General features: G+C 32.7%; 3 protein-coding genes across 3 annotated transcripts in view; all 3 read right to left on the bottom strand.

Annotated features, from left to right (window-relative positions):
* LOC104704134 (probable WRKY transcription factor 68) lies at positions 3,490–4,605 on the bottom strand. Its single transcript, XM_010420265.1, is given in 4 exon segments — positions 3,490–3,901; positions 4,028–4,058; positions 4,061–4,173; positions 4,310–4,605. Coding segments are annotated over 4 exon segments (852 nt in total).
* Positions 6,664–8,410, bottom strand: LOC104699646 (putative F-box protein At1g71320). Its single transcript, XM_010414983.2, has 2 exons — positions 7,831–8,410; positions 6,664–7,352 (listed from the first exon to the last, which is right to left on the bottom strand). Exons 1-2 carry the CDS (start codon positions 8,408–8,410, stop codon positions 6,679–6,681), a joined length of 1,254 nt encoding a protein of 417 aa, XP_010413285.2. The 3' UTR covers positions 6,664–6,678.
* The window catches only part of LOC104699645 (nodal modulator 3-like), a 9,161-nt gene continuing 7,282 nt past the window's right edge, over positions 10,325–12,203 (bottom strand). The window contains exons 23-27 of the mRNA XM_010414982.1: positions 12,106–12,197; positions 11,368–11,596; positions 10,925–11,281; positions 10,765–10,838; positions 10,325–10,684 (exon numbers count right to left, since the gene is read on the bottom strand). Coding sequence (XP_010413284.1) covers positions 10,579–10,684; positions 10,765–10,838; positions 10,925–11,281; positions 11,368–11,596; positions 12,106–12,197 — 858 coding nt within the window. The 3' untranslated portion in view covers positions 10,325–10,578. The remainder of the gene's footprint in view (positions 10,685–10,764; positions 10,839–10,924; positions 11,282–11,367; positions 11,597–12,105; positions 12,198–12,203) is intronic.

Raw genomic sequence — 12,203 nt, 5'->3', positions numbered from 1 at the left:
TTTAACTCTCTCGATTTCCATGGAGCAACGATAAAAATCGCTTAATTATGATTTATGAGACAATAGTTAAAGAAAATGATCTATATATACATTTTTGGAGATATTAATGAAATAAATCCTGAAGTTCATACATATTTACAATCATGTCATTAACATTAAATATTTTTAATTTTTAATTTACAATTTATTAAATTATGATAAGGTTTCCAATTTTTGTAAACAATTATTCTCCCCACCCCAATATTTGCAACTTTCCAAAACAATCGGAACTATATTTATTATTAAACATACAGAACTTTCTATATTTATGAATAAATTATGATGAATGATCGAATCAGAGATGTTAAAAAAAAAATCATACAAAATTGCAATACAGAAATTATACTATACATATATATTAGAATATTACAATATAATAACAATACTACTATCTTTAAATTGAAAAATAAAAAGAAACAAACAGTTTTTCCTTTAATAAATCACTACTTAATGAATTATATGATATAGTACCTATAGTAAAAAAAAAACTTTAAACAAAACAATTTTCACACGACTACGTAGTGGATATATATTTGTAAGGTTGTATATTTAAAAAGTAAAAAACAATTATATGATATAGTTCCTATAGTAAAAACAATAAACTTCAAACAAAACAATTTTACACTACCTAATAGATATATATTTGTAAGGTTGTACATTTAAAAAGTAAAACTTTAGTTATGTATATAGTTAATCTATAAAACAAATTACATGAACTATTTTTTATTAATAAATATAGTTCTGCGGTGTACCACGGGTGAATATGTAGTATTGAGTAAAATTGCAAGCATCAAATTTAATGTTTCATGAAGGATGACTTAAAATATAAAGACAAAAGACTTTTAATTAAAATAGCACACCACCCGATTCCCTAGTATGGACTTAACTGCACATAAGTGCATAACCATACATTCCCTGTCTCCTATGCTTGACCATCGTCCTTCGACTCGAAAAAGATTGCTTCCTATGCCATAGTTAAGAAAAAATAAATTAGAATTATAATTAAGAAAATAATAACGAAACCGCCTTTTATATGTGTGTGTGGATTTAGTTTAATAACGAAGAAGCTAGATGATTGATGTTGCTTAATTACCAACTGATACAACGCTTGGTCATCCTAATCTTTTTGTTGATCTTCTTGCAATTTCTTGGAAAGCAAGCTAATCAAATTCTCACCACTTGCTTTTTCACAAATTCGTTTAAGCTCTTTATCTCCATGGCATATAGATCTCATGCATCTCCTTATTTCCCCACTGTAAAAATCGATAGTCCCACGTCCCATATTGACGACCGGTTTAGGCAGCAACTGCATCGACGCTAATATCCTAACAGCTTCCGTTCGTACTTGTCTGAGTTTTCTTGCACGAATAAAGACTTTTTGTTTATAGATAAGTTTGCTTAGTGCGATAGCTACTTGCATTCGGAGTTTAGCATCTCCATCGATGAGTAGCCTTCGACGACACTCTTCAAACCAATTGCATTTTAGAACATCATCGCCATCATTAGATGAATTAGGGAAAGGCAGCTCTCCAATGCTTCGTCTGATAACATATAATCCGTTTTCGATCTCTGAAATAGATGATGAATATTCACCGATCATCCATATAGCGAAACCTATGTTCTCCTTAATGATCCCATAATGGATTTCACAATTGAAAGTTGCTATGATGTTTTCCATCACATTCACTCTTAGCTCTGGATCCGACTTTAATTCTTTCAAAGCCGACTCCGAGTAGTTTTCCGTGAAAATTTTGTTGAAGATTCCATAGGTCTTCTCCGTATTGGGTCCGAAACATAAGCAACCAGAAATTGTGATGTCCTCCCTAGGCCATGGACGTAAACAATGACGAACATAGTATGACATTTTTTTTTCTTTTGAGTATGACAATTGACAACACAAGATTCAATTTTTGTTTATTGCAAAATTTTTAATAATCCTTCTTTAAACCTTATCTGTCTCTTGTATATATGCTAACTGTAGGAAAACAAAAAGCACTAGGAAAACAATGATATAAGAGAAAGATAAAAGAGGAAAAAATCTGTATGTACTAAAAATACAATACAATATAGCTAAGAAATCTAATCTAGTTTAAATTCACAGAACTGCTATAGTGCTATGTATCAAATGAAATAAAATCTAACTAACTTTTTATAATTAAAATCTTCAAATTTTTATTTAAAACTTATTAATTACTATTAGATTTTATTGATAACAATTTAAGAAGATATGTAGTGATTTGATAAGTACTTGTCTTTTCTAGGTTTTTCGAACCATTGTCTGTCTCTACTTAGCTTGTAGCAAATTAAAGACCATGTGACACGATCGACGAGATGAAATTTGGAACAGAAGGTGACGAAACCAAACATTTCTATTATAGAAATGGTCATATAGTGTGCGCATGTGGTCTTTATAAGGTTTGACTCAATTCAAACACTGCTTCCAAACAGCTTGAAGACGGAACGAATCTCAAAATTTTAACAAACATGCCTATGAAGAGTGTCATATATAGTCCTTTTCTTAAAAGTAAAAAGATCATTAATTAGAGGTTAGGTCAGAATTTGAATTTGTTTTACTCCTTTATTTTCGTTTTTGTATTTTAAAAGAAACCACGATTATAAAATAAAAACCAAAAAGAAAACGTTAAAGTATAAAATAGCAGATGACACTGACACTTGCTTGACTTTCATGAAATACACAAGTATGTAGTGAATAATTTATTTCCCCATCGTAATTAGATATATACTGATCCGTCCCATTTCCGGTTTGATCCATGAATATATATATATATATATATATACTAGCTAAAATATACTATGCAACATAAGTTTTGTTTTTCCACATCAATATTCCCTTTGAACCATCAAATTATTATGCTTCTCTGTATTCAAAAGTCAGTAATCAAAAATTAATTGCTATAACTAAGAAAAGCATCATCAATCCCGGAATTTACGTTCTCTGTTTAAAGATCAATCAATCAATTATCTTTACCTTTATATCTCGTCTCTAGCTATAATATACAGAGAATTAAAACCTAACTGAACCTTAGCTAATATAGCGTTATTGCTCTCAAAATCTTGTACATTGCTCGAGGTCGGATATCAGTTCGACGATCCACACACTACTAGAGTGACTACTAATTGCTCGATCAGTAAGACATGTACACAGAAAATGTGAAAATAATTAACCTAAATGTGGTGCGGTTCAGTATATATGCTTAATCAGTGTTTTGATCCTTGATCAAGCGGGTACTCTAAGTTAAAGTAATAAATATCAATTAAATAAGTTCAATTTCTCTCATTTGATACAAAAAAGAAAAGAAAAAAAACCCATAATACTCATCATGATCAAATACGTATGACAGCTCGAACATTACCCTACATGGTTTGTTTTTACGAGAATTAGATAAAATAAACCTAGCTAGCTAGCTAGATACGTCATCAAGCGATTAACTAACACTCATCCTTAATGATATGAGAGGAAACAACATCTTGAAGAAGGCCATGTTCTTTGACTGAACCAGCTCCATCCAGCAGATCCCGAGTTCGACTCTTCTTCACTACAGGATCATCATGATCATCATCATCAGATCCTTTTTCTTGCCGGATAATGTACCCAGCTCCAAAAGAAGACTGCCCTTGTTGTTGATGGTTGTTGTAATCTAAAAGCTGAGGAGGGAGTGTAGGGAGGCCAAAGTGGGCTCTAGAAGCTGAGCCATTGAATCCAAGGCTGTCTCCTTTGGGTACTGGACGAGGATGAGAGTGTTGGCCTTCGTAAGTGGTGATTACACTGCTTGGATCACTGAATGATCTCTCCACTCTCTTCTTCACGTCACACCAAGTTGTTGTGCAACGGTAATAATTCCTTGCAAAGGAGAAAAAAAGAAAAAAACTACCCATCAAAATTTGTAAATCTAGCTCATATATAATGTTAATTAATTTTATTTATCCGAAAGAACACACAGTAAATTAGGAAGCTTAATATTATTACCTTGGAAAAGGGCTGTTTCTGACAGGTTTTGACCGTATTTTCTCCATTTGTAACCATCATCTAGATTAAGAACCTCACTCTTGGTGATGAATGACACTTTTGGCACCTTCAACTTCGTCTTTTCACTAGTCTTAGTTGTTTTAAACCTATAATCCCTATAGTTCAGCAAGCATCATATATATAATTTTTTTCTCTGATTCTTAATTTATGTGAACCAAGTGATCTCTGTGAAAAAGAAATAAACTTCAAAAAAGGAAAACGAAAACAAACGCTCAAGCTCACCTCTTATATGTCTTATGTTGCTGTTCTTCTTCTTCTTCTTCTTCTTCTTCTTCCTCCTCGTTGTCTCTCTTCTTTTCATGATCTTCATTCACAGCTTCGCTCGAGGACGATTTAGGTGTAGTCGTGGGAAAGTGCATCAGCGGCGTATGGGTGAGGGAATGACGATGAACACCAAGTAAATCCATGAACCCTACCGGATACCTCTCCGCCGATAGATGGTGGAAATCAGAGAAGAGTGGGTAAACCCTTGTTTGCCCTAAATCGTAAAACGGCACCCCAGCACCAGCATTCTCCATAACCAAACCTCCCAAGTAAACAAAACGANTCTTCCTCCTCGTTGTCTCTCTTCTTTTCATGATCTTCATTCACAGCTTCGCTCGAGGACGATTTAGGTGTAGTCGTGGGAAAGTGCATCAGCGGCGTATGGGTGAGGGAATGACGATGAACACCAAGTAAATCCATGAACCCTACCGGATACCTCTCCGCCGATAGATGGTGGAAATCAGAGAAGAGTGGGTAAACCCTTGTTTGCCCTAAATCGTAAAACGGCACCCCAGCACCAGCATTCTCCATAACCAAACCTCCCAAGTAAGCAAAACGAATTAAACAGAGGGAGGGGGAGAGAGAGATTTTTTAATTAGGGTTAGAGAGAATTAAGAGTGATGAACACATGGGATTCTTGCTAATTAAAATACCTTGAACTGGTGACCGGCTATCGTAGGTGGACGGACAGTGTTATAAAAACAGTCCCAATTAATAAATGCGCGCGTGTGGTTTGGACACGATTAGTATGTAATCCGCTTTCGTTTGTTTTATATGCGACCTGTGTTCAGCAGTTAACCGGGTTTCTCACAGTGCGCCTGTAAAGGGATTACGGCGAACATTGGATCATGTGCACACCAATACATATATCTTAACTCTTACTTTTCAGAAACATACAAAATGATGCCCAGTTCTTAATTATACCTTTGTCGCTTTAATTTTTATCTGTATTACGTATTTTGTTAGATTTTTTATTTTATTTTGAGGGGTTACATATTGTGTGGGATACATTATTACTATTTTATTGAATTTCTTTAGGTCAAGAGTGAAGACATTGATATGATACTATTTACGTTACGTTATTAAAAATTCGAATTAACTCTTGAGTTTTTTTCTTCCTCTCTTTTTGTGTAGTCGTTAAACCTGTTCGTCATCAAATTTGTTATTTTTTTTTAATGTTTTTTGGGTAAATTAGCAGGGAGAAATCTCCCCGAGAGTATTATTCAAAAGACAAGTTTCAATCGTTTACAATATGAACACTACGAGGACACGCAGGTCCCAAAGCATCATTATGCAAAAGAGACGCAACAGCACTCGGAATCGTACAAAAAGAATGAAAGCCTAAAGGCAAAGTAAAAGCATAGTTCGCTAATCCATCGGCAAGACAATTAGCTTTCTTATACACATGTTTCACACGGACTACCCAGTCCCTTGATAACAAGCCATGGCACAATCGCACCAGCAAGGACAGCGGATGAGTCTCCATGATCCCTGTCATTAGAAAACCCACCACCATTTCTGAGTCAACCTCCAACTCAACTCTCATGATCCTTTGTCCCCAAGCCATAAGAAGCCTGTAGTAGACGCCTCATAACTCTGCCAAGGGAGCTGAACACTGTCCTATGTGTAATGCAAAACCGTCACACCACTCCCCGTCTGCATCCCTTAGTACCCCACCTGCAGCTGCAACACCCGGATTCCCACGAGAGGCACCATCAGTATTGAGTTTAAACTACCGCTCTGGCGGAGCTACCCATTTGACTAGAATCTCCCTTCGCTCCCGACGGGCTCCCACACTCCCCCGACAAGCTACAACAACCTCTTTCACAGTCTCCTTAATGAACTTCATCCGGTCCTGCCATACTCTGTTTTTCCCAAACATATTTCCACAATGCCACTTCCAAGCCCACCATATAACTAGAGCAAACAAAACATTTTCATCAAATTTGTTATGAACGTAGGGAAAATGTTTTTTTTTTTTTTTTTTATGCGGAAAGAAATATATAGGGTAGAAAAATTAAAGGTTATTTACGTAGAGAAAATGCCAATACTGACCATGAGCAATTATAATTTGAATTCAATCGTAGCTCTTAATAAAATACAAATAAGAAACATACTACATTTTTAAAATATCATATCATTCCAATTATAAATAGAACTTACAATATACATTTTTTGCTAAGCAAACATTTTTTTTTCTCTTTCCGAGTAAATCAACAACTTTTCTTTCTACTTGTAGAGTTGTACTTGTAATTAATGTTAAAAACTCAAAAGGTTTTGATATATTAAATCAAGAGAAGGTAGAAACAACATCAATGCAGCAAACTTTACGGAGAAATCATAGTCGGCGAATAACAAATAGCCGTTCTTAGAATATCAGACGACACTTGATCTTGGCCCTTTTCAATCCTTCGAAAGTAAGCAGCTCTTAGACCAAGCATCCAACATTTTGCATCTAATCTACTGATATCCAAAATATTAAAAGAAAATAATTTCTCCCAATTTTGAGTAGAAGAATCTTCTTTTTGTAAACTCCAAACGTCTAACTCCGAAGAACATTGTATGTTTAGCACATCTGATAAGCACAAACGTTCATTTAGGCTCCACATTTGCACACCACGAGAGTAACGGGTGTAACATTTCGGTAGTGATACCCATCGAAATTGTTCAGTGTGTAGATCAATAGCTAACAGATGCGAAGGTAATTCTGAAAGTGGTTTATCTTTCCAAATATAACAATATAATGTAAACCAGAAGAGTGATCCGTTTGCATAGACGGGTGTTTGTTCATAGCAAATATTGTAGGCATCTGAACTGTACCAACCGGCGTCTCTTTGCTCGCCATTATCAAGGGATATAACTTTAACATTGAAACGGCTATTAAAACATCCAATTCCACGAATATGGTATTTTTCCGAGTACATCAAAATGACCTTGTATGATTTTGTAATAATGTCTTTTCCAAATCCAACGGAGAGTGGCATTAGGGCCAATAATTCAACTTCAAAATGAACAAAAATATGTACCCACGTTAGAAGGAAAGGAATGGTCAAATATGTATATCCTCTATATATATATATATATATCTTTTATACATTCTCTCTCTGCAAAACTTATCTATCATTTTAAGTAGCATGTACATGAATATAAATCTTTACATAACAAATTAAACTTCGTCAATTGATCTTTTATCCCAAAAAAAAAAAAGCTTGGTCAATTTACTTAATTAATTGTGCCCGTGGAGATTCAATAACGTCAATCATCATATATAATTATATATGTTATCAATATATATATATATATGTTATTCTGTTCTCATGCATGATATATCATCCCTATATATATATTAATATTTAACTCCATCGTGCATCTTTAACATTACATATATTATACGTATACTGTATGCAGATACTATATAGTGATGATCAGATCCAAATCTATAATAATCAATTAATTATTGAACAAAAAGAACGACGTACCTTGTTGATAGAACTTAATATCTCCTTGAAAAAGTGTCCGATCCTTTCTAATCGTTGGATTATTTACGCGACTATGGAATTCATAATTATTTGTGGGCCACTGCGATAATTGTGGAGAGAGTGTTCGATGCACTCCCGTTGTTGGATTGATTAAGTAAATGTACCTAAAACCGTAGATCCCAACTAAGACCAATCCGTCGCAGGTTCCTAAGATTTGGGTGGTTTCGCCTCGACATTCGACGTTGTTGATTGGATTATCAGGAAAAGGGTATGAACTCGAAGAAGAAAGACTGATTCGTCCGTTGTTGTCGTGATCTCTAGAAAAAGTCTTCAAAAGCAAAGTTGTCGAGTCAGAATCTGGTGACAGTTGATGATGAACAACAAGAAGTTTCGTGTTCGGGGTTGGTAATCCCAATCTAACGAGACGTTTGTGGGACATATAGGTTGTTTCGATCACCGATCTCCATTGTTTCGACACGGCCTTGAGTTTAGCAAGTTGTTTCGTTGGAAGATATTGAAGGATCTCTACTAAAATATCCTCTGATGTAATCGTATGATGATTCATTTTGTCTTCTTCCATTCTTTTCCAACGATAATTATCATTTTAGAGTTGTATATCAATCCATATACATATACTAAAGATAAAAATATTATCTACTGATCTAATCATCAGTTTTCAACTATAAGGGATTGAGCATTAATTATTGACTTTTTGGAAAAAGTACAATATCAATTTATGTAAAATTATGTAAATAAAGAAATAAAGCAGCTATATATATACTAAATAAGAAAATATAATCTGGTGGTCTAATCATCAGTTTTCAATTATTGGGGGTTGAGTTAATTAATGACTTTGAAAAAGTACAATATTAAATGACGTGAAATTATGAAAAAAAAATATATAAGAGAAAATAGGATCTTGTGATCTAATCATCAGTATTCAACTATAGGGGATTGAGCATTAACTAATGAATTTTTTTAAAGTACTATATTAATTATGTAAAATTATGAAAATAAATAAATAAATCAGCTATGAATATAATAAAAATATGATCTAGTGATCTAATCATCAATTTTCAACTATTAGGGATTGAGTTAACTAATGTCTTTTTAAAAAAGTAATATTAGTTTATGTGAAATTATGAAATAAATTAATAAATCAGTATATATATATATATATCATACTATTAGGGATTCAGTCAGTATTAGTTAATGACTTTGAAAAAAGTACAATACTATTTTCTGTAAAATTATGAAAATTAATAAATAAATGAATATATATATATATATATAGATATATCTTTATCTTTAATACTTACTACCAAAGAAAATTTTAACATAATGATTATTTTGGATGATTTTATAACAATTTTTAATTGAAAATTAATAAGTTATAAAATGTCAACTATATAAATTCTGATTAAAAAGAACTTTTGGTATCTAATTATTTATCCTAATAAATTGTTTTTGGTATAATATCCTACTATATTAATTGGGAAGTACAAATATGAAATTAACCTTAAAATGTGTAAAAAATTACATTCAATTGTCATTAGAAAAACTTAATTAAAATTAATTAACTAATTAAATAAATATAATTAATTAAAAAACGAAAATTGGAGACATATAAAATAAAATAAATTGTAGAAAAGTAAAAAAAAATCTTTTAGAATCAAAACTAATTTGTACTTTAAAAAAAATTAACAGCTAAGATTTTAAAAATCTAATCGAATAAGATCTATATAACTACAAATTTTATCAAAAAACTTTTCCAGCACGGGTTAAATTTTTTTTTTATCAAAAATCAAATATAATAAAATATAACAGTTCCGTTTAACGGCTTAGATTTTAAAAATTAATATATAAAAAAATAAAAGATATAGATATAGTATCTTATCTATTTAAAAAAGTTATATTTTTATTTTAGTCACCGTTCTTTAGGAAAATAAAACTAAGTTGAGATTTGAATATAGTTAATGCTTGAAGGTGCTTATTACAGACAAGTAAGGGAACCCACAAAAACAAACAATGAATGTTGTTTTTTAAGAAGTTTTTCAGAACTTTCACTAGCTATATTTAGTTGTTTTTTTTACATGTTAGTTATATTTTTTTACTTACTTCACAACTATAGCAAGGATTGCGTTTAATTGACAAAAGTTTAAACAGTTTTATTCGTTACACGCAAATGTTTTATTGACAGGTTTTCAATAAACATTTTTAAAATACAAAAATTTTAATATAAACAAACTGAATTTTTAATCAAAAATCTTTATAAATAACATAATAACAAAATAAATTATTAAAAAAAATTATCAAAAAAAAATTCAGTCTACCGGTTTTTCGCGGGTTAATACCTACTTTATTGTAAACTAAATAAGAAACGGCATATAGTACAAGTGAAAATTTGTTGAGATTCGTTAATAAAAATAATAATTAGAAACTAAATTTAAAATTCAAATAACTTTTTCATTTATTACCGACTTACAGAGTAATAGAGAGAAACTGATAACAGAGTGGAAATAGTAAGAGAGAAAAGGATTCTAGCACAAATCACATTTTAAAAGAAATGAAATGGGTAAAAAAAAAACAAAAAGACTAATTTAACCGTTGAGCAAAATGTTTCTCTAAAAATTTAAATGGATTAGAGGAGAGTATCTGAGTTATGCAAGTTTGGAATAAATTCACTCTAAAGATATGTAACAAAACAAAAAAAGAAGGAAAAAAACCGAAGATTAAAATAATATTTCTTCAGAACGTCTTCTTTCTAGCAACAGCTTTTCGAGGTTCTCTCTTGGCAGATGCAGTGAACCCGGGAGACGAAATCCCAACCGTGGCTTGGTATATGTCTTTCAACCTTGTTTTCGTAAGCATGTGGATTACTAATCATGGACATCTTTCATATTACAAATGTTACAATTTGGAAATTATTATTACCTTGGGATGCTGAGGAACAGAGCAATTGCTGAAACGCCAATAACCAGTGGCAAAATAGCCGCAGGTGTCACTTCCTAAAACCGGATACAAATCAAACCACAATGAGAAATTTAGCCTAATGAAAATGTGGAAGACTTTTTTCTGTGAATTATATATTTACCTGACTCTGATGATCTGCCACGATGCTGTACCGAAGTGGACCGATATGGATTTGGGCATTTCTCTCGAAATCAACTTCAATAATCTCTGATTCTACTTTGTGTGAGATTAGAGGACGGCTGGATTTAAGCTGCACAAGGTGTTTACCTCTGGGTAAGCCTTTCACTTGGAAGAAGTTGGAGAGTGGTAGCGGGAAGACATTCTCTATCTTAGATTTATCAATGGCTGATCTGATCTCCACTAGCAGATTCGAGTTTAGTTCTTCGTTTTGTTTTCCTTCAACATGGCATGTTAATATGGTCGTTTCTGGTTGTTCAAATACCAAAAAGTCGAGCCCATTGATATCCTCGTAACCAATCTATAATAAGAAAATTGTCAGGTAAATTCTGCTGTTGAAATTGGGGATGATGAGAATGAATATTATTTGGACAAACAGAAACAAACCTTAAGAGAAACCGACTCTGGAGATGCACGTTCAATTTTGTTGTTGCCTGAACCAATTTTTTTCGACACTTTGATTACATATGTTGCATCTGGATGTAACCCTCTCAGTCGATAATTTCCATTAATATCGCTTGTAGTCTCCTCATAGTATCCTTTGGAGTCAGAGCGAGCTTCAATCGCAACACCTTCTTGTGGCTGGCCAGATAGGAGAGCAACTCTACCAATTGCACTGCAAACAAATTGACAAGGTATATTGTTACAGAAATAAAAAAGGTTATATCGAATGTAGTCTAAACCTAGAAATATGCTTTAAGGGTTCAAATAGCAAGAGAATGGTTCAGCAAAAATGAAGTTTAAGCCCAAAATCTAAACCTCCAAAATCAGAATGTGCTGATAGTGGAGATCTATGAGATCTCAATTGAAACTTAGAAGTGACCAATTTTAGTTGGTCACTATGAATTGGTACAACCGTATCTCAACTGAAATTTAAAGTGAGCGATATTACGTGGTCATTATGAATTATTACAACCGTACAAGTTTCAAAGAAAGTGTTTTGCTCTAATTTTATAGCAGAGAAATGAGCCCTGGTGCAATCATATATACTTAAGAGAAATGAGCCGAGAAAGTTTTAGGACCCCAAAAACAACTTATTCCAGTCTAACTAAGGCAACAACTTCTTTGACGTAAGTAAAACCAGGAACTAATATTGGGAAATGATAATTTAGAAGAAGATCAAACCTGTAGGCAACACGAGTAGCCTCAAATACAGCTTCACTGGACTCCCCAGAACCAAGTTCTATTGCCATTGTTGAAGGTTTGAAAGAATATTCCTGAGG

The sequence above is a fragment of the Camelina sativa genome, chromosome 7 (genome assembly GCF_000633955.1).
Source record: "Camelina sativa cultivar DH55 chromosome 7, Cs, whole genome shotgun sequence".
Taxonomy (NCBI): domain Eukaryota; kingdom Viridiplantae; phylum Streptophyta; class Magnoliopsida; order Brassicales; family Brassicaceae; genus Camelina; species Camelina sativa.
The sequence above is the reverse complement of the archived record's forward strand: the minus strand, read 5'-3'. Positions and strand labels throughout refer to the sequence as shown.